Source organism: Macaca thibetana, chromosome 6, assembly GCF_024542745.1.
Source record: "Macaca thibetana thibetana isolate TM-01 chromosome 6, ASM2454274v1, whole genome shotgun sequence".
NCBI classification, from domain to species: domain Eukaryota; kingdom Metazoa; phylum Chordata; class Mammalia; order Primates; family Cercopithecidae; genus Macaca; species Macaca thibetana.
The window spans coordinates 103,357,902-103,385,507 of record NC_065583.1 but is presented as its reverse complement, the minus strand read 5'-3'; the positions used below and the strand labels follow the sequence as shown (position 1 = coordinate 103,385,507).

Genomic DNA, 27,606 nt, shown 5'->3' with positions numbered 1-27,606 from the left:
TACTTGCGAGGGTTACAAAAGAAGGATAACTAAAATGAACTAGGCACTATTATGTGCAAGGAAATCTAAACATTTTACATGAACTGTTTCATGTTATCCTCATAATAACTTTGTGAGGTAGGTACAGTCAGTTCTGCTCTAATGCTTGTTTTGAAAATGTGCATTTGTTCCAACTCAGTTGGCATATTAGGGAACAATTTGGGCATAACATGAATTTTGTGGTGATTTCTTCTGCAAGAAACACTAGGTGAAGCCATAAAAATGCACCCAGCTAAACAGAGACGTGTAGGAATACACGAAACATACATACTTCAAACAAGTACTTCAGAGGTTAACATCTACAAGTGTTATGTGCCATATTCATGCTCTTTAGGAGGTACAACTTTCCATCCAATTTCAGATTAACCCTCTTTCTACCACTTAGCAAGTATAATCTTTATTCCATAAGCAAACCTCAAGTCTTTTTAAATATAAAGAGCAGTATCATTGTAGTATTTATTTGTTAACCATTTAACACATGTAAAATTGTACTCTTGTTTTCTTTTTAGGTTCCTTTCTAAAAAATATGTCATCAATACAGTTTTTGAGTGTTGCGACTCTAACTCCACTTTTCTAATAATCCCTATGGTTTTTATTGTGTGATTTTGTATAGCACAATGATTTTAGGAGCATACATGTTGCAATATAGCAAAATTGACTATATTATAATAATTCCCATTTTACAGATGAGAAAATGAAATCTTGGATAGGTTATATGATTTGTCCAAAATCATTTAGTAAGTAGCACAACATGGTTTGAATCCAGAGAGTCTATTTACCATATGCAACCACTACCACCATCCATCTCTAGAATTTTTCATCTTCCCAAACTCTGTACTCATTAAATAATAACTCCCCATCCTGGTTCTTCTTATGTTGAGTAATTTTGGATATACAAGATACATTTGGACATTAAGTATTTTAGAGACTCTAGACATTATGTTAAACTATTTGAATGAGTACAGGGTTTTCATTTGTTTCAGCAGGTAATTAACTTGGTTGGGGTTCAAGGTACAAACTCTGTCTCTTGGGTACACCTCAAATTTCAGCTTGGTTCTTTAATTCCTAGCTGTGTTTCTCTGAATCCACCCTGCACAAGTGTAGTTCAGACACCAGCCGAAAACTTACGTACAATTACTCCCAGATTTTGAGATTACCCCACACTGGCTCTCTCCTTTCTACTATTTTTCCTTAAGTTTCCAATGTCTGTAGCTTTCCTGAACTCTCTTCTCTACTCCCTCAAGCCAGAAGGACTTTGCATTTCCTTTTGGAGGTCTAGCCACTGTGCACAGTGCCAACTGCAGACTGTCCTCAGGATAAAACCCATAAAAACAGGGAAAATAACTGTGTGCCATTTCCTTCTTCTAAGTATGAATTCCCCTCCAGATTCTCTTGCTTTTCTTTACTATTCTGTGTCTTCAGAAAGTCATTTGTTTCTTGTATTTTTCTGGAGTTTACAGCTGTTTTCTATGGTAGGGACAGTCTACAATATACTGAAAACAGACTGCTAATTTTTAAATTATTTTTTATATTAGGTCAAAAATATTTTGAGGTAGATAAAGAAGTTTGTTATTTGATTATTCTTCGAACATACAAATAAATGCAATATGCTAAGTCTTATAAAAATCAACTTAGACATTCTCTATAACCCTAAATAATTCAATAAAAATTATAGAAATGTTCACTGAAGTATTTAGGCCACTGGGAATTCAGATCTACAAATAAATATCAAGACTTCATGGCAAATCAGCTCCTCATCACTGTAGCCGACTCTCCCTATCTTACTTTTAAAGATGGCTAAAATAAGTAAGTAGAGAAAACAATTTTTAATATTTCAGTCAAAACAATTATTTCAGTCTGTCTTATATCTAATGGATTACACAATTTTTAAAAATTCTGTCAAGTTGATGGTGCTTAAAATCGTTCTTTAAAACCAATTTTCAGGCTGGGTGCAGTGGCTCACGACTGTAATTCCAGCACTTTGGGACGCCAAGGCAGGAGGATCACTTGAGGTCAGGAGTTCGAGACCAGCCTGGCCAACATGGTGAAACCCCATGTTTACTAAAAATACAAAAAAAAAAAAAAAATTAGCCAGGTGTGGTGGCAGGCAACCATAATCCCAGCTACTCAGGGGGCTGAGGCAGGAGAATTGCTTGAACCCGGGAGGCAGAGGTTGCACTGAATCAAGATCACGCCACTGTATTCCAGCCTGGGTGACCGAGGGAGACTGTCTTCAAAACAAAACAACTAATTTTCAGTTATTAATTATCTCAATCTCCTCTTCTTGAGAAATGAGAAATATTCAAAAACAGAGTTCAACTCTTCAAGACACTATTAATCTATTTTCATATTTAATCACTTAAAAACAATGAGCTACATAAAAATTTGTGATTTTTAAAAAATCACTGTGTTTTCACCACTGGGTGGTGAAGCCTATTGTAGTTTTCTAGAAGTATCATTCTAAAATATAAAATATCACGTCTGTAATCCCAGCACTTTGGGAAGCTGAGGTGGGCAGATCACTTGAGGTCAGGAGTTTGAGATCAGCCTGGCCAACATGGCAAAACCCGTCTCTACTAAAAATACAGAATTAGCCAGGCATGGTGACACATGCCTGTAATCCCAGCTACTCAGGAGGCTGAGACATGAGAATTGCTTGAACCTGGGAGGCGGAGGTTGAAGTGAGCCAAGATCACGCCACTGAACTCCAGACTGTGTGATAGAGGGAAACTTTCTCAAAAACAAAACAAAAAAACACTTCAGAAACTGAGCTCCAAAACTGCCATTAATAAAACAGGTCAAGAAAAAAAAAAAAAAAAAAAAACCTGAGTACAAACTAGTTGTCTTCAAATTCACTGAATAAAAAGACATGAAACACGCTCTACAGTATCTAAATAAACAGTACTACATTTCATTATTGGTTATTCACAGTTACAAAGAAAAGGGCCAAAGAAAGAAGCTTTACTTAGTTTGATTAAGTCTTGACTGACATTCAATTTTGGTATTACTTTAACTATAATACATAAGCTACATACATTTAGAGTGGCCAAACAAGACAGAAAAAAATCCCAATAGTCTAGGTATTATATAAACCTTCGCCATACCACAGGAATTTAGTGACTACCACGGAGTTCCAGGCTAAAAATCCCTCTATTTTATCAAGAAACATGAAACTCAACAGCAAACATAGGTCTTTCTTTACTCAGTTTTTAGAAAGTATCTCAATGTATGAAGAAATCTACAGACACTTGGAAAGGATTAACTGATTCCTTTTAAAGATGACTTAAAATTTAAAGACAAAATCTAAATCATGGAAATATGCTCCATTATTTGCAATTATCTGGTTACAAATCTTATAGATGAATCAGCAAAAGCTGTAATAATATAACTCATACCACGATTAGGGATGAAGATAATCCCAAACCATATAGAAATGAATCTGAGGAATCGACCTGAGGATTCTGAAAGGCAAACATTAGCTTACTAGAAAATAAGTGTGGTCTATGGGGAAGCAGGAAAGGCAGACAGAGGGAGACACATATAGAGAGATACACAGCAAATACAAAAAGAGAGAAACAAACAGAGATGGAAGAGAAAGGAGAGAATGACAAACACACTGGACTGTAGTACAGGGGCAGGGCACTGAAGGGATGAAGGATGTCAGAGAGATATCTAGGCAGAGGGCGTTTTGGGGAAGGGGACAAATACAAAGACAGAGAGGGGATGTGGAGGAAAAAAATCACAAAGGCAAAAGTAAGAGTCAGAGAAAAAGTGAAAATTAGAGAAAAATAGATAGGACACAGAGCATAAATCTTCCCAAGAAGCCTAGCTGCAAATGAGCAAGAATCTTTTTTCAATTATACTAAACAGGTAAGTCCACTCACAGAGAATAGCAATTCAGATATATGAAAAGTCCCTATTTCGTACATGGAAGCAAAAATGATCCCTCTTATTAACAGCTGCTCAAAAAGTCAATGGACTTAAAAAATGAATATTCTAAATTGCAAATCTGGTAAATTATACTACTATTAAAAGTGGTCTCCCTTTCCTCTGCAGGACCAGGTCCATACTACTTCGAGCATACAAGCCACTCCATGTGTTCAAACTGCAAAATGTCTTTGTCCATTTGGACTACTTTAGAAAATACCATAAACTGGGAAGCCTATTAATAATATAATTAATAATAGAAATTTATTTCTCACAGTTCTGGAGGCTGGGAAATTCAAGATCAAGGTACCCACAGTTCGGGTGTCTAGTGAGCACCCATTTTCTAATTCGCAGATGGCACCTTCTGGCTGTGTCCTCACATGGCAGAAGCAGCAAGCGAGCTCTCAGGGATCTCTTTAATAAGATCACAAAGTTCATATATAAGGGCTCCAGCCTCATGACCTAATCACCTCCCAAAGGCCCTACCTCCTAATACCATCACATGGGTGATCAGGTTTCACCACATGAACTTTGGGGGATATAAACTTTCAGACCATTGCACCTGCCATTCTGGACTCACCTTTAAAAAATTTCTCAGAAACACCAAGCTATTTCTTGACTCTGACCCTGTGCTTTCCTCTTTCTGTACAGTAAATCACCCCTTACAAGCCCTTACTGAGTTTCATCCTTTATAAAATTTTCTCTGACCTCGCATCTACTTCAGACTTTCAGTAATTCCTCTAGAATTCCATTGTATGTCAATACTTCTGCTACAGCATTACCACACACTATTTCCTTTTTTAATGTCTTCTCTCCTACTAGACTAGAATGTCATCTCTTTGCACTAGTATCATCTAACAAAGAACGTGAAACAAAACAGGCACCTGGGAATTGTTGAATGGTCAGACTAATGAAGGTACAGCCCTCCGCTGTTTGATCAGAGTGAAGAGGAAAGTACGTATTAGAGAGATTGACTAACGTTTGCCTCTCACCTGTTTGGAGTTGGTTAAATACAGTTTTGCTCCCAGATTTAATATCTGCAGTTTTACCAGATCATCTTCACTAGTGAAGCTTTTAGCCATCTTCCTCAAAACATCAGGGGCAATTTTAGGAACTCGTTCACAGTTTTCTCCAATTAGCCAAAGAATACTTGCTCTAGCAACAGGAACCTAATATAAGAAGCAGATTACATAGTTAGAAGTAAGTTAATCATACTCTAATATTAACATAGAAAAGGTTTTAACTATTAAAAATGTTTTACAACTATTAATTCATCTAATGTATATCTAGGAATTATTCCTGTATTTATGAATTTTCCTCAGATAAACACATAGGAAATCTCATTAAAATTGATTTTGAAGAGAGTATCTTAGAAAATATCCATAGAGCAAAAACCAATGGTCTAGAATCTAGATTCTATCAAAGACGAACAAATTCTGGAAGCAAGTCTATCTGCCCATACCTATTTGTTTCTCCATGATCTGTTGCTGCTTTTGTGCTACAATGGCAGAAATAGTTACAATGAAGACCATAAGGTCCTCAAAGCCAAAAATATTGAGTGTCTAGCAATTTACAGAAATGGTTTGCTGACCCCTGCTCTAGAGCAGCAGTTCCCAAACCCCAATGCCCATAAAAATCATCCAGGGTTCTTATTAAACAGACAGGTTCCTGGGATCAGCTCCAAAATAGTATTTCTGTGGTGGGGCCCAGATAGCTATGTTTTAATTTAAAAAGCACCACAGATGATTCCTGAGACAGGTGGTCCACAAAGCCCATTTGAGAACCCATAGATAATACAGAAAAAGAAACAGATCAATTAAGTACTGTGATTCCAAATCAAAACTGTTTTTGCTCTTCATGTATAAGCATCTACAACACTGAAAATATATCAAACCGATAAGATCATCCAGGTCTGCTTATAAAATCATAAATCCTGGTCGATTATTTGGTCAACAAAAGAAATAGGGATAAATTTGTCCAATATTGCATTTTGGCATTGTATTTTTAAATAAAGTACATTTCAATATAATTTATCTTCTTAAAAGTCGCTGCTTTGTGACAAATTGGAAACCTTCCATCAGTACCATTAAGACCAACAATTTAGAGTATGCAAATTAGTTTTATTACTATTTGCTTATTTGTATCCTCCCCTATTCCAAAAGGAATTTGAGATGGTGTGTAAATTAATTTCAGTGAACATTTTCACCTCACACAGAAAATTTGTTTTTTATAATAAGTGAAAAGGCTGACAGCTGTCATTAAAAGACGGCATCAAGAGGAAAGATAACGTTCTTTTTATAAAGTCCTTTTACAATTTTGCAAAGTCCTAATATTTTCTGTAGTTTCATGGTTATACACAGTATGACTGTCAAAGAAAAAAGTGAGAATAAGGACCTTTCCATAGCCAAAATTTTATCACAATATTTACCATTGCAAAATTTTTCAAAACACCCACATTATGAAATTACATAAAAATATTAAGTTACAATATTGAGTCCTTCGCTAGAATCAGAACGAGATGATCAAAAAAGCTTTTAAATAAAAAGGTATATATTTTAAAATAACAGCACATCTTTACATTATTATTTAGCCTAAGTTGGGTGAGACAGAAGAAATCCATACACTTATGCAATTAACAAAAGGTCTAAGTGCTAATACAAATCTATTCATACAGTGTGATAAAACTGATGCCCTTACTGTACACTGATTTCTGGAAAGAAAAGAGGTTATTTCTGATGTTCCAAAGGTTACACTGCATTAAGACTTTACTCCCAATCTATTATTTTAAATTGGGCTAAAGAATAGTAATTGAGTGGTACATTAAATTTTCCAGTATAGAGCAGTTCAAGTTGCCTGCCATAATGAAAGGTAGTTCTAAATAAGAATATATGTGCAACTTCAGATTTCAGTTATGCTAGATTTATTTTTCTTAAATATTTTATTATATATTGCTAGTATAAAAATCAGAATTCTACGACATATCATAATCTATTACCCCATTTTAAGTAATTTTCTTCTGGTAATGGTCTTTTGCAATTAAAAAGACAATCCCCAAAACAAGTAATGTTTAAAGAGATTGTTTATATTCATGAATATACTAAAATTAAAATAAAAATATTGGAATACTGTAAACCCTCATAATACATATATTTAAAATACAACTCTTTGAAAAAATTAAAAAACAATAAATCATAATGCTCACAAATAAAAATCTCAAGGTGGTGGTAAGAATAAGATTTGTAATTTTCTAGAACTAAACTAATAAAAACCCCAACTAAAAAATTTTAAAACTTAGAAAACTTCACCACAAGAAACAATATCAATATAAATATACTATAAACATACTTATACCAAACTTTTGGTGATGGCATTTTATTACAAAGCTTAGGAAACTGACAAAGAACATTTTTGAGCAGGTGGATGGGATCAGAATACTAAGATTTTTGGATTCCAGCTTTCCTTTTCTCTTCCCATTAAGCAACAGGACTCTCATTTATACACCATTGATACTATGAATTCACAGCCACTACTTTCAAAGATTTGAAGCAACGGAAAAAAAGGCAAGTAAGAAAATTAGTCACTTTCTAGAGGCTGGGCACAGTGGATCACGCCTATAATCCCGGCACTTTGGGAGGCTGAGGCGGGTGGATCACTTGAGGTCAGGAGTTCGAGACCAGCCTGGCCAACATGGTGACACCCTGTCTCTACTAAAGATACAAAATTAGCCTGGCATGCACCTGTAATTCCAGCTACTTGGGAGGCTGAGGTATGAGAATCGCTTGAACTCAGGAGGCGGAGGTTGCAGTAAGCTAAGATCGTGCCACTGCACTCCAGCCTACGTGATGGAGTGAGACTCTGTCTCAAAAAAAAGAAAAGTAAATTAGTCACTTTTGGTTCCCCATGGTCTTTTTAACCATAAAATAAATAGGAACATTGAAATAAAACCAAACTAATAATACACACACAGACACAGACACAGGCACAGACACACACACAGTCATACATATGATATAATACTTTCATTATGAAGCTCTGCTTTTCACTATTCTCAAAGACAAACTGGATTTTAAATGACTTTGCCTGATTCTTTATTCTAAATGCCCTGAGAAAGTGATTAAATGCACTTTTCAAACCTTGTACTAGAAGGCAGTTTCCACGGCCACCGCAACCCATTAATTTGCCTGCAAAAACAAATAATGATTCCTAGCCCACCACAGCAGTTATAGAAAGACATCTAGAAAGATTTTACAGATCACTCTATAAGCAGTTCAATTTAAAAGCTATTGTGTTTCAACACCAGCCCACTGCACAGTGCAACAGTCTAAAGTAAACCCTACAAAAACATCAATTTTATTTATTTAAATTTGTCAAAGGCAAAATCAGTAGACATCTAAGCAAACTGCATACCAACAGCAAATCAGATCTAATACTCTGTATCTGGACTCAATATGCATTAAAGCCTAAGCCTGAATTACAATGGGGTGTCAGAGAAAGGGTGGGTAACTTGTGAAATGGCAGGCATCCTGTGAGGCATCTGGGCAAGGAAGATACAAAGTGCTATTTCAATATTACTCAGTAGTTTTTACAGAAGACATGAAATCTCATCTGTCCCATTAAACATTATGTGAAATCCTGTTAGAGCAATCCACAGGTAGCATTGGTTGTTTTGTGGTTGTCGTTGTTGTTGTTTTTTGAGACAGGGTCTTGCTCTGTCATCCAGGCTGGAGTGTGGTGGTGCAATCATGGCTCACTGCAACCCCAAACTCCTGGGCTCAAGCAATCCTCTCGCCTCAGCCTTCCAAAGTGCTGGGATTACACGCATAAGCCACCACGTCCAGTTGAGAGTATGCATATTATTCTAGAAGCACTCCAAAACCAGTATTTATCATAAACGAAGGAAACTCCAAAGGACAGAATACTCACAATCAGAACATATAAGTTGACTGTATTACAGACATAAATCTATTTGATTTGACCGAATTCAAAATGTAAAATACATTCAAACTTTAGTTTTTATATTTTCAATAACTAAATAACCAATGAAAACAAAGTCCTGAATATGATAAAATCTGTGTTCTCTTTTTAAAACAAATTATATGCTAATATCTATTGAGCTCTTACCATGTGCCATGCACTCTTTTTGAGAGCTTTACATATTTTCTCGGTCATTCATCACCAAAACTCTATGAAGTATGCTCTACCATGATCTGCACTAGATACATGAGGAAACTAGGGTAACAAAGGGGTTAAGAAACTTGCCCACATCCCACAGCTGGTTAGTGGTGGAACTAGGATCAGAACTCCAAATCTGAATCCAAAATTCACACTGGATCACTGGACAGCGACAAAATGAGTGTGGTAAACTAGGAAGAATACTGGCCAGCAAGCTATTGAGACCGGATCTGATCCCACACTGATGGTGTATATCAAGGAGGCAAATAACTTCACCTCATTGGGGTCACATTTACTTATTAATCAGATGAAGGATTATTCCTTCATCCTCTGTTTGTCTGCCACATTGTGCAATGGCTCCTTAGTGCCTCCTGCCATTTCCCCAAGAGCCAGATTTTCAGGGCAGATCCAGGCCATTTTCTTGCCTGTTCCCACACCCATGTGTAGTGGGACATTTTCTCACTTCTTTCACCTCTTCTTTTAAGGATAGGTAATGTGGCCAGGTGGGAAGAGGTCTTGCTATCACTTCTGTTCTCTCTCCTTCCAGAGGAAAGATGGACCCAGGATTCTGCCTTAATAAAGTGGCTCAGGCACTGAGGGAAAACATGCTCATTATTGACCCCTTGTCCTTAGACATTGGACAGATTGGCTTTTCCTAAAATTGCAGTGTTTTAGAATGACATTTCTGGGTTTGAGGGTGAAATAGGTAGAGATTCAGGAGTAGAGGTCTCATTTAAGGCTCTTATTTTAAGGCTCACATTTTAGAATCGCTTGCCTACGTTTAGGAGTTATCAGGTACTTGGTCAGATTAATAAAACGCTGCTTTTATTTCCACATGGCCATTGTTCTTGTATAAATAGCTATCCTGAGTGAAACAGAGAGATTCTGGGGATACAATCATTCTTCTCTCCTGACTTTGAAGTTATGTCTGCTACATCCCTCACCACCTTCTCCTGGAGTAACTTGTGGTTGACCATTTTGAGGGTTCTGCACAACAAATTGTTTTGATTCTTCCTTGCTTGTCCCACTTCAAGCCTTCAGTTTCCTCAGATACATTAGATGAGCAGTAACAACTAATTATCAGCTTTTCATTCTCCTAAAGTTCAAATGTGTGCTACAGAATTCCATGCAGCTTTAATTATTTTAATTTCTTTTATTATCACATTCCAGATTTGTCTACTGTTGCTACCTCTCTCTGCTTCATAATAATTAGAAGGGAATTTTCGGTTTTATTTTCTTTCCAAAAGACCAGATTTAACATGTACTTTTCAACTTATACATATTTTTTGTATTCTATTTTACAAAATCAACGTTGATCCCTCTTCTTATGTTTTGATTTGTTGTTCTTTTATTTTTTTATCCCTATACTTTACAAATGGTGATCTTTATAACTTTAAAGATCCCATTTAAATGTTCCACACATTTTGAAATACAGCATTTTATTTCCTGGGTTTTAGAAAAAAGTTTGCATTTCTTCTTTAAACACATTCTTTAATCTGAAAGTACATTTCTTACTTTGCAACTGGTCTGGTACCCTTTTAAATTATTTAAGTCTAATTTCATTGCTTAAGGTCAAAGAATGCAAAATCTTTAAGTTTTCTTTATGCCTAAATACATTCTTGATTTTTTGAAAATATTCAATGGATATACTCCTAAAAGTGGCTATTATCTGTTCAAGATATATAAGGTTTTAGCTATATTTACTAAGTAAGTTTTTGATTACTTACTTAATTTTCTTGCTTATATCTGTCTACTAGAAATATCTAATATGAGAGTAATACATTACAGTCACACATTGTAACTATTTTATCAATTTCTCCTCACATTTTGAATAGATTTTTCCTTTACATATTTACTTGGTTGCCATATATTTTGTGCAAATAGGTTTGTGCTTATTACTTTCTTTACAAATAACCCTTTTTTCATTTTATAATGTTCCTTTTTATCTTGTTAAATGCTTTTAATTAACTGTGAATCTCACTTTCTTGTTCATATTTGCTTAATATCTCTTTCCTTACCTTCTTATTTTCAACTTTTATCAATTGATTAAGGTGCTTTAATTATAAATGGCCTGTAGCTAGTTTTTTTCATTCCAGTTGGTAAGTCTGTATTTTGATGAGAAAATTCAGTCCATTCATATTCAAGATGAGAAATATTTGATTTTATTTCTTCCATCTTTATCTTATTTTTTAATATTTATTATTTATTTTACATATGTTTTCTTTCTTCTTATTTTTTCTCTGGCTTCGTAAAACTGCTATTTGTTCCTTTATTTTCCTTTGTGAATACTGAATTCTCACCATATTTTTATATCTATTAATGGTTACCTTCTGAGAAAAACAAAAGCTGAAAAAAATAAGCTTTGCTATATAGAGCTGTAAGACCGTACTTATCTGGTTTATAGTCCAGCAACTGTTGAGAAAGTTGATGCATCGGCCAGGTGCTGTGGCTTATGCTGTAATCCCAGCACTTTGGGAGGCTGAGGTGAGATCACCTGAGGTCAGGAGTTTGCGACCAGCGTGGCCAATAAGGTGAAACCCATCTCTACTAAAAACACAAAAATTATCCAGGCATGGTGGCGCATGCCTGTAGTCTCAACTACTCAGGAGGCTGAGGCAGGAGAATCACTTGAACCCGGGAGGCGGAGGTTGCAGTGAGCTGAGATTGTGCCACTGCACTTCAGCCTGGGTGACAGGGCAAGACTCAATTAAAAAAAAAAAAAAACAGGAAAGAGAGAGAATGAGAGAGAGAGAAAGTAAGTTGACATATGGTTCATTAGTTATTGGTCAGACAAGTGTTTCTTCCTGGGGGCTGTATCACTTCTGTAGGAAATAACTAAATATGAGCAGGGGTATTTATAGTTGTTACAACGACTAGAGACATGACTGAATTTTGATGCTTGGTGACTAGGAATGCTAGATGTCCATTTCAGTGGCTTTGAGACAAAAAGCTTATCCTCTCATTTCCCATCAAAGTAATGTCAAACATCTGTTCTACACTGGGATAGACATTGATCATGTCACTCTAATTCCCAAGTTGTCAATGATTTGAGGGAAGCAAAAGGAAATAATAAAAAAAACCTTGGCTAGGTCACTGAGTAGGTATGTGAACTGAATACAGAAAAGGAACAGGTGACCCTATAGACTAATACAATTAAATATTTGTCAAATAAAAATAAAGTGAAATTTTTAAACAGATTATAAATGGAAATGAGATATAGCATAATGCACTGGTTAAGAAAGCAGACCTGCTGCTCTGTGACCTTGGGCAAGTTACACAACCTCTTTGTGCCTCAGTTTTCTCAAATATAAAATAGGAATATTAAGAGAACTTTCCTTGAAGTGTTGCTATTAAAAAATTAATAATTTGTCTTTTTAAGGTAATTAGAATAGTGCCTGGCAAATGATATGCTCTACAGAAGTTATTTTAAATAAGTAAAATATAAAAGGCAATAAGAAAGCTTACAAAATTAAAACCTTACTATAGTCTGTCTTCTTCAAAAACAGTGACTATTGCCTTAATAACAGCTTACACTGAGCACTGTTCTAAGTGCTTCACATGCATTGACTCATTCTTTCCACCCAACAGAGCTCTAAGGTTGTCGGTACTATGATCCCCATTGTACAGATGAGAAAACTGGAGCATAGAGAAGTCAAGTTAACTTGCTGAAGTTCACGAAGCTAGTAAAAGGTACAGACTAACTGTGAATCCAAGTCTTCTGGTTTTCAAATTACTCTCTTAACCCTTACATCTCTCATAAATAACCTCTATGAGAAGTCTTGGCTTTGTTCACTAGAATCAACAATAAGAACAGATATGAATAGAGAGTAACTCTCTGCTGAGAGATGGAGTGAGGGCTCAGATGCTTAATGACTCCTGTAAGCCTTATTTTTATTTTTATTTTTTTCAGCTTTAAGATAAATGTGTAACTGCCCTGCAAGATTTACTAACACTCCAAGGGAAAGACAATTTTGCAACCAGAGATATTTAAAATTGGTCTTGACTGGTAGGCTCTAAATCTTGTGATCCATTACCTTTGACTACACAAAAATGATCCCTCTGAAGAGACTGAGAATACAGAATAACCCACCTTCAAAGAAGGAAATAATATACTCATCTCTAAACTACAATTGCATTTATTATAGACATCAGTTGGCAAAACATTAACCAGCACTCAAGGAAAAGGCATAGTAAAAGGCAAACACAATGGTGAAGAAACAGCTGAAGAGTTTGAAGAAAAACCAGAAGAGAAAAATCACAGAAGCCATGAGGAGAGACTATTTCAAAAAGGAAAAAGTAGTTAGTGTAGTACAATGCTAAGAAAAGATCAAGGAAGATATGGACAGAAAAGTATCTATTGGATTTAGAAAGAAGGAGATAGCAACCTTGGAAAAGGCATAGTGAATGAAGTGCTGGAGAATCAAAATCCAACTGTGATGGGCAGGGAATTTGACGTAAATGAATAAAACTTGTTGCAGATAGTTCTTTCAAAAACTTTGGTTTTAAAGGGAAGAAGAGCATGAAGTAAGATAGAATGACAAACACTTAATGCAGCACTACTGTGTGCCAGTCAGTGTTCTAAGGGCATTACTGTATTAACTAAGCTAATACCTATAATAATACTATATTGTAGGTCCCTTTATGATCATCATTTGACACATGAGGAAAGTGAGGCATAAAGACTTTAACATGAGGACAGAGCTGGTAAGTGAGGGAGTTGAAACTCATATTTCTTATTTTTTTTAACATAATTTCAGACTTACAAGAAGAGTAAAAAAAATTCTGCATACCCTGCACCTAGACTCCCCAAATGTTAACATTTTACTACATTTGTGTTAGCTATCTCTCTAGGTAAACATATATTTTTATTTTATTATTTATTTATTTATTTGAGACAGAGTCTTGCTCTATCGCCCAGACTGGAGTGCAGTGGCGCAATCTCAGTTCACTGTAGCCTCCACCTCCCGGGTTCCAGCAATTCTCCTGCCTCAGCCTCCTGAGTAGCTGGGATTATAGGCACACACCACCACACCCAGCTAATTTTTGTATTTTTAGTAGAAACGAGGTTTCACCATGTTGGCCAGGCTGGTCTCAAACTCCTGACCTCAGGTGATCCACCCGCCTTGGCCTCCCAAAGTGTTAGGATTACAGGCGTGAGCCACCATGCCTGATCACATTTTGTTTTCTTAACCAAAAAAGGTAAGTTGTAGGCATGCTCTTATACCCCCAAATACCTCCAAATATAAGATAATATCATCTGCAAACAAGGATAATTTGACTTCTTCCTTTCCATTTGGATGCCTTTATATCTTTCTCTTGTCTGAATGTTCGAGGTAGGGCTTCCAGTACTGTGTTGAATAACAGTGGACATCCCTGTGTGTTCCAGAGCTTGGATGAAAAGCTAAGATTTTCCCCATTCAGTATGATACTAACTGTGGGTCTGTCACATACGGCTTTTACTATATTGAGGTATGTTCCTTCTATCCCCAGTTTGTTGAGGTTTTTTATCAGGAAAGGATGTTTAATTTTATCAAATGCTATTTCAGCATCAATTGAAATGATCGTATTTTTTTTGTCCTTCATTCTTTGATATGATAAATCACACTGATTGATTTATGAATGTTGAACCATCCTGGTAACCCTGGGATAAATCTCACTTGGTCATGACGAATGCTCTTTTAAATGTTTTGTTGAATTCAGTTTGCTAGTATTTTGTTGAGGACTTTTGCATTGATATTCAACAGATGTTGGCCTGTACTTTCGCCTGCCTGCCTGCTTGCCTCCCTGCCTCCCTTCCACTCTCCCTCCTTCCCTTCCTCTTTCTCTCTCTCTCTCTCTCTTTCTTCTTTCAATGTGTCCTTGTCTGGTTTAGGTATCAGGGTAACAATGACCTTGCAGAATGAATTTGGAAGTATTCCTTCGTCTTCTATTTTTTGGAATAGTTTAAGTAGACTTTACTATTAGTTCTTCTTTAAATGGTAGAATTCAGCAATGAAGCCATTGGATCCTGAGCTTTTCTTCACTGGAAGAACTTTTATTATGGTTTCAATCTTGTTACTGGTTTTTGGTCTGTTCAGATACTGGATTTCTTCATAGGTAAATCTTTGGAGGTTGTATGTGTCTAGGAAGTTTTCCATTTCCTCTAGATTATCCAACTTACTGGCATACAGTTGCTTATAGTATCCACTGTTGATCCTTTGAATTTCTACAGTATCAGTTATAATATCTCCTTTTTCATCTCTGATTTTATTTCTGCTCTGATTTTTATTATTTCTTCTACTAATTTTGGGTTTGGTTTGCTCTAGGATTTCTAGTTAAGGTACATCATTACGAGAGGCAGTCCCAAGATAGCCAAATAGGAACAGATCCAGGCTACGGTTCCCAGCGTGAGCAACACAGAAGATGGGTGATTTCTACATGTCCAACTGAGGTACCGGGTTCATCTCACTGGGGCACATTGGACAGTTGGTGCAGGATAGTGAGTGCAGGAGAGTGGGTGCAGCCCACCAAGCAGAGAGAGAACGCCACAAAGATATTCCTCAAGAAGAGCAACTCAAAGACACATAATTGTCAGATTCACCAAGGTTGAAATGAAGGAAAGAATGTTAAGGGCAGCCAGAGAGAAAGGTCGGGATACCCACAAAGGTAAGCCCATCAGACTAATAGCAGATCTCTCGGCAGAAACTCTATAAGCCAGAAGAGAGTGGGGGGCCAATATTCAACATTCTTAAAGCAAAGAATTTTCAACCCAGAATTTCATATCCAGCCAAACTAAGTTTCATAAGTGAAGGAGAAATAAAATCCTTTACAGATAAGCAAATGCTGAGAGATTTTGTCACCACCAGGACTGCCCTACAAGAGCTCCTGAAGGGAGCACTAAACATGGAAAGGAACAACCGGTACCAGCCGCTGCAAAAACATGCCAAAATGTAAAGTCCATTGATGCCAGGAAGAGACTGCATCAACTAATGAGCAAAATAACCAGTTAACATCATAATGACAGGATCAGATTCACACATAACAATCTTAACCTTAAATGTAAATGGGCTAAATGCTCCAATTAAAAGAAACAGACTGGCAAATTGGATAAAGATTCAAGACCCATCAGTATGCTGTATTCAGGAGACCCATCTCACATGCACAGACACATATAGACTCAAAATAAAGGGATGGAAGAAGATCTACCAAGCAAATGGAAAACAAAAAAAGGCAGGGGTTGCAATCCTAGTCTCTGAGAAAACAGACTTTAAACCACCAAAGATCAAAAGAGACAAAGAAGGCCATTACATAATGGTAAAGGGATCAATTCAACAAGAAGAGCTAACTATCCTAAATATATATGCACCCAATACAGGAGCACCCAGATTCATAAAGCAAGTCCTTAGAGACTTACAAAGAGACTTAGACTCTCATACAATAATAATGGAGACTTTAACACCCCACTGTCAACATTAGACAACAAGACAGAAAGTTAACAAGGATATCCAGGAACTGAACTCAGCTCTGCACCAAGCAGACCTAATAGACATCTACAGAACTCTCCACCCCAAATCAACAGAATATACATTCTTCTCAGCACCATATGGCAATTATTCAAAATGGACCACATAGTTGGAAGTAAAGCACTCCTCAGCAAATGTAAAAGAACAGAAATTATAACAAACTGTCTCTCAGACCACAGTGCAATCAAACTAGAACTCAGGATTAAGAAACTCACTCAACCTGTAATCCCAGCACTTTGGGAGGCCGAGACGGGTGGATCACGAGGTCAGGAGATCAAGACCATCCTGGCTAACACAGTGAAACCCTGTCTCTACTAAAAAAATACAAAAAACTAGCCGGGCGAGGTGGCAGGCGCCTGTAGTCCCAGCTACTCAGGAAGCTGAGGCAGGAGAATGGCGTAAACCCGGGAGGCGGAGCTTGTAGTGAGCTGAGATCCGGCCACTGCGCTCCAGCCTGGGCGACAGAGTGAGACTCCATCTCAAAAAAAAAAAAGAAACTCACTCAAAACCACTCAACTACATGGAAACTGAACAACCTCCTCCTGAATGACTACTCGGTACATAATGAAATGAAGGCAGAAACAAAGATGTTCTTTGAAACCCATGAGAACAAAGATACAACATACCAGAATCTCTGGGACACATTTAAAGCAGTGTGTAGAAGGAAATTTATAGCACTAAATGCCCTCAAGAGAAAGCACAAAAATTCTAAAATTGACACCCTAACCTCACAATTAAAAGAACTAGAGAAGCAAGAGCTATCACATTCAAAAGCTAGCAGAAGGCAAGAAATAACTAAGATCAGAGCAGAACTGAAGGAGATAGAGACACAAAAAAAACCCTTCAAAAAAATCAATGAATCCAGGAGCTGCTTTTTTTTGAAACGATCAACAAAATTAATAGACTGCCAGCAAGACTAATAAAGAAGAAAAAAGAATCAAATAGATGCAATAAAAATGATAAAGGGGATATTACCACCAACCCCACAGAAATACAAACTACCATCAGAGAATTCTATAAACACCTCTACGCAAATAAACTAGAAAACCTAGAAGAAATGGATAAATTCCTGGACACATACACTCTCCCAAGACTACGCTTGAATAGACCAATAACAGGCTCTGAAATTGAGGCAATAATTAATAGCCTACCAACCAAAAAAAGGCCAGGACCAGATGGATTCACAGCCGAATTCTACCAGAGGTACAAGGAGGAGCTGGTACCGTTCCTTCTGAAACTATTCCCATCAATAGAAAAAGAGGGAACCCTCCCAAACTCATTTTATGAGGTCAATATCATCCTAACACCAAAGCCTGGCAGAGACACAACAAAAAAAGAGAATTTTAGACCAATATCCCTGATGAACATCGATGCAGAAATCCTCAATAAAATACTGGAAAACCAAATCCAGCAGCACATCAAAAAGCTTATCCACCATGATCAAGTGGGCTTCATCTCTGGGATGCAAGGCTGGCTCAACATACGCAAATCAATAAACGTAATCCATCACGTAAACACTACCAAAGACAAAACCCACATGATTATCTCAATAGATGCAGAAAAGTCCTTCGACAAAATTCAACAGCCCTTCATGCTAAAAACTCTCAATAAACTAGGTATTGATGGAATGTATCTCAAAATAATAAGAGCTATTTATGACAAACCCACAGCCAACATCATATGGGCAAAAACTGGAAGCATTCCCTTTGAAAACTGGCACAAGACAGGGATGCCCTCTCTCACCACTCCTATTCAACACAGTGTTGGAAGTTCTGACCAGGGCAATGAGGCAAAAGAAAGAAATAAAGGGTATTCAATTAGGAAAAGAGGAATTCAAATTATCCCTGTTTGCAGATTACATGATTGTATATTTAGAAAACCCCATCGTCTCAGCCCAAAATCTCCTTAAGCTGATAAGCAACTTCAGTCTCAGGATACAAAATCAATGTGCAAAGATCATAAGCATTTTTATACACCAATAACAGACAAACAGAGAGCCAAATCATGAATGAACTCCCATTCACAATTGCTTCAAAGAGAATAAAATACCTAGGAATCCAACTTACAAGGGATGTGAAGGACCTCTTCAAGGAGAATTACAAACCACTGCTCAAGGAAATGAAAGAGGACACAAACAAATGGAAGAACATTCCATGCTCATGGATAGGAAGAATCAATATCATGAAAATGGCCATACTGCCCAAGGTAATTTATAGATTCAATGCCATCCCCATTAAGCTACCAATGACTTTCTTCACAGAATTGGAAAAAACTACTTTAAAGTTCATACGGAACCAAAAAAGAGTCTGCATTTCCAAGAGAATCCTAAGCAAAAAGAACAAAGCTGGAGGCATCACTCCACTTGACTTCAAACTATACTACAAGGCTACAGTAACCAAAACAGCATGGTACTGGTACCAAAACAGAGATATAGACCAATGGAACAGAATACAGCCCTCAGAAATAATACGACACATCTACAACCATCTGATCTTTGACAAACCTGACAAAAACAAGAAGTGGGGAAAGGATTCCCTATTTAATAAATGGTGCTGGGAAACCTGGCTAGCCACACGTAGAAAGCTGCAACTGGATCCCTTCCTTACACTTTATATGAAAATTAATTCAAGATGGATTAGAGACTTAAATGTTAGAGCTAAAATCATAAAAACCCTAGAAGAAAACCTAGGCAATACCATTCAGAACACTGGCATGGGCAAGGACCTCATGTCTAAAACACCAAAAGCAACAGCAACAAAAGTCAAAATTGACAAATGGGATCTAATTAAACTAAAGAGCTTGTGCATGGCAAAAGAAACCTCCTTCAGAGTGAACAGGCAACCTACAGAATGGGAGAACATTTTTGCAATCTACTCATCTGACAAAGGGCTAATATTCAGAACCTACAAAGAACTCAAACAAATTTGCAAGGAAAAAACAAACAACCCCATCAAAAAGTGGGCAAAGGATATGAACAGACACTTCTCAAAAGAAGACATTTATGTAGCCAACAGACACATGAAAAAAATGCTCATCATCATTGGTCATCAGAGAAATGCAAATCAAAATTACAATGAGATATCATTTCACAGCAGTTAGAATGGTGATCATTAAAAAGTCAGGAAACAACAGGTGCTGGAGAGGATGTGGAGAAAAAGAAACACTTTTACACTGTTGGTGGGACTGTAAACTAGTTCAACCATTGTGGAAGACAGTGTGGCGATTCCTCAAGGATCTAGAACTAGAAATACCATTTGACCCAGCCATCCCATTAGTGGGTATATACCCAAAGGATTATAAATCATGCTGCTATAAAGACACATGCACACGTATGTTTACTGCAGCACTATTCACAATAGCAAAGACTTGGAACCAACCCAAATGTCCATCACTGACAGACTGGACTAAGAAAATGTGGCACATATACACCATGGAATACTATGCAGCCACAAAAAAGGATGAGTTCATGTCCTTTGTAGGGACATGGATGCAGCTGGAAACCATCATTCTCAACAAACTATCACAAGAACAGAAAACCAAACACCATGTGTTCTCCCTCATAGGTGGGAACTGAACAATGAGAACACTTGGACACAGGATGGGGAACATCACACACCGGGGCCTGTCGTGTGGTGGGAGGAAGGGGTTGGGATAGTATTAGGAGATATACCTAATGTAAATGACGAGTTAATGGGTACAGCACACCAACATGGCACATGTACACATATGTAACAAACCTGCACGTTGTGCACATGTACCTTAGAACCTAAAGTATAATAAAAAATTTTTTAAAAGATACATCATTAAGTTATTTATTATTTATTTGAAGTTTTTCTTCTTTTTTGATTAGGCTCTTATAGCTATAAACCTCTCTTTGCGTACTGTTTTTGTTGTATCCCGTAGGGTTTAGTATGTTGTGTTTCCATCATCATGTTTCAAGAAATTTTTCAATGTCCTTTTTAATTTCTTCCTTGACCCACTGGTCATTCAGGAGCATATTGTTTAATTTCCATGTTTATATTGTTTGAAAATTCCCCTTGTTTTAGATTTCTAGTTTTATTCCACTCTGGTCAGAGAAGATGCTTGATTTTTTTTTTTTTAATGTTTTAAGACTTGTTTTGTGACCTAACATATGCTCTATCCTTAAGAATGATTCATGTGCTGATAAAAAGAATGTGTATTCTGCAGCTCTTGGATGAAATTTTCTGTATGTATCTGTTAGATCCATTTGATGCATAGTACAAATTAAGTCCAATGCTTCTTTGCTGGTTTTCTGTCTGGAAGATCTGTCCAATGCTGAAAGTGGAGTGTTGAAATATCCAGCTATTATGATATTGAGGTCTACCTTTGTCTTTCTCTCTCATAACATTTGCTTTATATATCTGGGTGCTCCAGTGTTGGGTGCATATATATTTAAAGTCGTTACATCCTCTTGCTGAAATGACTCTTTAGCATTAAATAATGACCTTCTTTGTCTCATCCTACACTTCTTGTCTTTTGTAAGTGTAGGAAGAGACAGACATTTTGTCTGATATAAGTATAGCAACGCCTGTTCTTTTTCGGTTTCTACCAACATGGAATGTCTTTTTCCATCCTTTTCAGTCTACGTCTATTTTTATAGGTGAAGTGTGTTTCTTGTAGGCATCAGATCAGTAGGTCTTGTTTATCCATGCAGTTACTCTATGTCTTTTGATTGGAGAGTTTAGTCCATTTACATTCAATGTTATTATTGATAAGTAAGAACTTACTCCTGCCATTTTGTTACTTGTTTTCTAGTTGTTTTGTGTTCTCTTGCTTCCATCTTTTCTTCCTGTTTTCCTTTTAATGAAGGTGGTTTTCTCTGGTGGTATGATTTAATTTCTTGTTTTTTATTTTTTGTGTATCCATTTTACGTTTTTAGATTAGAGGTTACAATGAAACTTGCATACACTGTTTTATTAATATAATCCATTATTTTAAATTGATGACAACACTGATTGCATATATCATCAAGCAAAAAGAAAACTAATAAAAATTCTACCCTGCTTTTTCACTTTTTGTTGTTTCTACTTATGGCTTATTGCACTGTCCATGTCTTGAAAAGTTGTTATAATTATGTTTAATCAGTTCATGTTTTAGTCTTTCTACTCAAGACATGAGTACTTTACACACAATTCTAGTGTTACAATATTCTGCTTTTCTGTGTACATACTATTACCAGTGAATTTTGTGCCTTCTTAAAATTTCTTCTTGAATGATTTCTTCTTGCTTACTATCATCCTCTTCTTTCAGATTGAAGAGCTACCTTTAGCATTTCTTATAGGACAGGTCTAGGTCTGTTGTTAATGAAATCCCTCAGCTTTTGTTTGTCTGGGAAAGTCTTTATTTTTCCTTCATATTTGAAGGATATTTTCACTGGATATACTATTCTAGGGTAAAAGTCGTTTTCCTTCCTCACTTTGTGTCATGCCACTCTCTCCTGGCCTGTAAAGTTTCCACTGAAAAGTCTGCTGCTACATGTATTAGAGTTCAATCACATGTTGTTTCTTTTCTCTTACTGCTTTTAGGATCCTTTCTTTATCCTTGACCTTTGGGAGTCTGATTATTAAATGTCTCAAGGTAGGCTTCGTTGGGTTAAATTGGCTTGATGTTCTATAACCTTCTTGTACTTCAATGCTGACATCTTTCTCTAGGTTTGGGAAGTTCTCTGATATTATTCCACTGAATAAACTTTCCATCCCTATCCCTTTCTCTACTTCCTCTGTAAGGCCAGTATCTCTTAGATTTGCCCTTTTGAGACTATTTTCTAGATCTTATAGGTGTGCTTCATTCTTTTCTTTTTTCTTTTGTCTCCTCTGACTGTGTATTTCCAAAGAGCCTGTCTTCAAGCTCATTAATTCCTCTTCTGGATCAATTCTGCCACTAAGAGACTCGGATGCATTCTTCAGTGTATCAACTGCATTTTTCAATTCTAGAATTTCTGCTTGATTCTTTTTAACTATTTCAATCTCTGTTAAATTTATCAGATAGAATTCTACATTCCTTCTCTGTGTTATCTTGAATTTGAGTTTTCTCAAGATAGCTATTTTGAATTATGTGTCTGAAGGGTCACATATCTCTCTGTTTCTCTAGTATTGGCCCCTGATGCCTTATGTAGTTTGTTTGGTGAGGTGATATTTTCCTGGATGGTCTTGATGCTTACAGATGTTCATCAGTTTCCAGGCATTGAAGTTAGGTATTTATTGTAGTCTTTATAGTCTGGGCTTATTTGTGCTTATCTTACTTGGGAAGGCTTTCCAGGTTATTCAAAGGGACTTGGGCCTCAAGCCCAATAATGTTGTGGTTCTTGCAGACTGGTAGAGGTACTGCCTTGGTGGGCTTGGATAAATCTGGGAGAACTCTCTAGATTACCAGGCAGAGACTCTTGTTCTCTTCCTTTGTTCTCTTCCCAATCATTGTGCGCTCCCCCCACCAAGTGCAGAGATTCTCCATGCCACACTGCTGCTGCCAGGGGATGGGAGAGCAGAGGCACTGGCAATTCAAGACTGTCTTTCCTACCCTCTTCAGTGCCTCTTTCAGCAATATGAAGTTAAAACCAGATTCTGTGATTGCCCACCTGATTTTTGGTTATGATGGTGCTTTTTTGTGTGCAATTAGTTGCTAAAATTTTGTGTTCCTGCAGGGGCGACAATCAGTGCAGCCCTCTATTTGGCGATCTTGCTCCACCCTTCAAGATTTGTATTTAAAAACTAAGATCTAGCATATAAAGGAATGAAGTACTATATTCAAAAACATACATGAACCCTGAAAACATGCTAAGTGAAAGATGCCAGAAACAAAAGGCTACATATAGTCCAGAAAAGGCAAATCCATAAAGATAAAAAAGTAGATTAGTAGTGGCCAGGGGATAGAGTGAAGGGAGACTGGGCAGTCTCAGCTATGGAATTTTTTTTAAGGGGTGATGAAAATGTCCTGCAATTACATACTGGTGATGGTTGCAAAACTTGGAAGTGATCAAAAACCAATGATACACTTCAAAAGAGTAAATTTTATAGTATAAAATTATGTCTCAATTTAAAAAAACCAAATTTGTGCACAAAGTATGCTCACTGGTATTGTTTCTAACTCCTCTCAAAGGACAGCTCTGGGAAAGAGATGTTTCTATATTCACTTCATGTATGACACATGAACATGCATATACACGCATCCAACATCTAGCTATTGATACATAAAACCCACACTGCTATCTCCAATTCCAGTCTAATACCACGAGGCTCATTCTATCCTTCCCCCTATTCAGATTTGTAATTCCCTCCTATGACAGCAAGAAATCTGAGAATCTCAGAATTGGAATCCGGACAGTTCAGCTCTCCTAACCATTACCTTTAGGCTGACCATTTACTTTAACAAAACTACAACTTACTGAACAAAATTCAGCAAACTTCTCTTAACTGATACTCACAGTGATACTGTCCAAGAGTTTGGCCATATGTTTAATAATTTCACCATGTTGAACAGGTTGCATTTGCAGTAATTTCTTTATAACAACCACACTTTCAGCAACAACTATTTCTGAAAAAGACAGAAATTATTCATACTAAATATGTATAATTCAATTCAAATGCAATATGCTTGGTAAAATGTAAACTTAAATTAGAAAGACATTCTATTTAATACATGCCTTAAAAGACTATGTGAAAAGTATAACCGCCCTGAGTGCACTTCCAAATCTGAGGTGTGAACATCTGTCTCAACTAGAAGAGTTAACTTTAATTTCTAACCTCTGTTGCTGTCTCCTAGCTTCTGTAGTTCCCTATCTCTGCATCTTTAGATCAAGAAAGCAAGAGAGGTTGGATTATGCTGCCCACCATAGTGTTCTATGTCTTTGGCTTTTAACCAGGTCCTCAAATACTGCTCTTTGATTCCTATAAATTATATAGTTGAAATCAATTATCTACAATCTAAACAACATTTTCCCTATTCTGCAGAAAACAGGAAACTAAAACACTAGAAAACAATTTTCTTAAGCGAAATGTCCAGAAAAGTGAGTAGTAAAGATGAGTGGTAGTAGGAAAGACGTTACTGTAGAAATAGCATGGAGTGTGAAACCAGAAAGAATGGGATTGTGAGCTGGATTGTTTCTATTTGTTCTATGAAGTCCACTCTGCCTTTCTTTCCCTAGCACTGTGCCTGAAGAGGCCCACCTGTAGTCTGCCTCAACCAGACTCCCTTGGTCCTGGCTTACAGCTGTGTTTAGCCAACAGAAAGCTTCAGCAGGAGTTGGGGGAGGGAGGAGATATTTATTATCCTGGATCCCTACTCTGCCAGCCTCCTCTACCTGGTATCACATGCAATCCCCTACTCAAGGTACTGCAAGTGCCTCTCTTCTGCAGGGTCTGGTAACTGCTTCTGCTCCTCACACCCCTTCCCTTTAATCTGAGGTATGGTAAAGGCCTCCCACGATTGATAGCCTGTCAGCTCTAGGGTGTTACATTATATCTTGTTGGTTTCCCTTAATCCTGCCCACAGTTTACAAATAGTTCATTCACTAAATTCGCTTCAATCATCCCTTTTAAGTGTGCCATCTGTTTCTTGCCACAGCCTTAACTAATATAGTAACTGCTACTAGATGTGGATAGGAAGCAAATCCTCAAACTGGGATTACGGGATTGAGTTATCACACTAAACTGGCCAATCATTGGTCCAGTTTCTTTTTGGTGGTACTGGTAAAGAAATGTACTATAACTCATCTGAGAACCTGACCTTATGAAATGAATCTTATATAATGTGTTATTAATGCTAGTGATGCCAGAGAAATAAATCAACATTGTCTTTACTTATTATTTTGATATTTTTATTAATAGGGCTTCATGGCTATTAGGAATTCCCCTAGTGTATACTACACAAAGGTTTATTTTAATACTATATTAGAAATACCATGATTTGTGTCCTATTACTCTTTTTTTTTTTTTTTTTTTGAGACAGAGTCTTGCTCTGTCACCCAGGCTGGAGCGCCATGGCGCAATTTCGGCTCACTGCAACCTCCGCCTCCCAGATTCAAGCAATTCTCCTGCCGCAGCCTCCTGAGTAGCTGGGATTACAGGCGCACACCACCACACCTGGCTAATTTTTTTTATTTTTAGTAGAGATGGGGTTTCTCCATGTTGGTCAGGCTGATCTCAAACTCCTGACCTCATGATCCACCTGCCTTTGCCTCCCAAAGTGCTGGGATTACAGGCATGAGTCACCGCGCCCGGCCTACTGTTTCACTGAAATGCATTTTTTATACAGCTCCCTTTAAGAATATAAACAAAATTCATCATTCTAATCCTTAGTAAATATATGTATTTCAAACTGTTTACCTATTTATCCATAAGAATAATAAATTAACTAATATTGACCAGGCACAGTGGCTCAGCACTTTGGGAGGCCGAGGCAGGAGGATGGCTTGATCCCAGGAGTTCAAGACCAGCCTGGGCAACATAGAAAATCCCATGTCTACAAAAAAATACAAAAATTAGCCAGGAGTTATAGTACGTGCCTATAGTACCAGCTATTCAGGAGGCTGAAGTAGGAGAATCACCTGGGCCCAGGAAGGTTGAGGCTGAAGGGAGCCGTGATCACAACACTGCACTCCAGCCTGGGTGACAGAGCGAGAAAAGAAAAAACAAAAAAAAAATCTAGTATGATTTAACTAAAAGCTAACTAATATTAATGCTTTAGTTTACAAAACGACATCATATTTCATTAACGTCTCACAATAATATAAGGTAGGTACCTTATTATTATTATTTTAAAGATGAAGAAAGGGAGATGCACTGGAATTATATCACTTTGTCTAGAATTCAAACTCAGAACTAGGATGTACATTCTACCTATATATGTTCTATGCTATTATAAGCAAGTATTACTTTTTTTTTTTTTTTTTTTTTTTGAGACAGAGTTTTGCTCTTGTTGCCCAGGCTGGAGTGCAGTGGCGCCATCTCGGCTCACTGCAACCTCCCCCTCCCGGATTCAAGCAATTCTCCTGCCTCAGCCTCCCAAGTAGCTGGGATTACAGGCACCTGCCACCACACCCACCTAATTTTTTGTATTTTTAGTAGAGATGGGGTTTCGCCACGTTGGGCAGACTGGTCTTAAACTCCTGACCTCAGGTGATCCACCCACCTCGGCCTCCCAAATGCTAGGACTACCGGCATGAGCCATCACACCTGCCTATAGGCAAGTATTACTTCTATAACGACTACCTCTTGGTGCTATGAGGAAAGCAAAGGTAAATGAGAATTAGATTCTGCCCTCATCAAACTTACACTCTAGTAGAAAAATAAATGGTTATGTGATTACTATGCAAAGCTAAATTTGGTAAGTGTGGTTTTAAAGAATGCACAGTATAACAAATTTGTATTTTAAAAATACATTATTGCAAAACTAGCCCAAGTAAGAGAAAAAATGTCACATAATTTAATTATCTACAAGCAGAGGCAGGATCGGCTATGGCTGAAAAATGTGTTTGGCATCATTTATCTTTAGGAACTACATTAGTTTCCTATTGTTGCTGTCACAGATTACTAAAAACATAGTGGCTTAAAACGATGCAAATTTGTCATTGTACAGTTCTAAAGCCAGAAGTCTAACATAGGTCTTATGGGACTAACATCAAGTTGTCAACAGGGCTGTGTTCCCTCTGGAAGTTCTAGGGGAAATCTGTTCCTTCCCCGTTCCAACTTCTCAAGCATGCCCACTTTCCTTGGTTCAAAGACCTCTTCCAAGAATCACATTACCCTGACCTTCTGACTGACCTGCCTCTCTCTTTCCCATATAAAGACCCACATGATAACATTAGGTCCATCCACATAATCTCCCCATCTATAGAAACTTGACTTAATCATATCTGCGAAGTCTCTTTTTCCATGTAAGGTAACATATTCACAGGTTCTGGGCATCTTTGGAGTGCAATAATTCTGCCTACCACAGGTGCCTTCTCATT

The 27,606-nt window shown here is 37.2% G+C and overlaps 1 protein-coding gene across 4 annotated transcripts in view; it reads right to left on the bottom strand.

The window, feature by feature from the left end:
- AP3B1 (adaptor related protein complex 3 subunit beta 1) overlaps nucleotides 1–27,606 on the bottom strand; it is a 294,984-nt gene that overhangs the window by 128,473 nt on the left and 138,905 nt on the right. For all 4 annotated transcript variants that reach the window (XM_050795644.1, XM_050795645.1, XM_050795646.1 and 1 more), the window contains exons 14-15: nucleotides 24,082–24,191; nucleotides 4,959–5,135 (exon numbers count right to left, since the gene is read on the bottom strand). In XM_050795644.1, coding sequence (XP_050651601.1) covers nucleotides 4,959–5,135; nucleotides 24,082–24,191 — 287 coding nt within the window. The remainder of the gene's footprint in view (nucleotides 1–4,958; nucleotides 5,136–24,081; nucleotides 24,192–27,606) is intronic.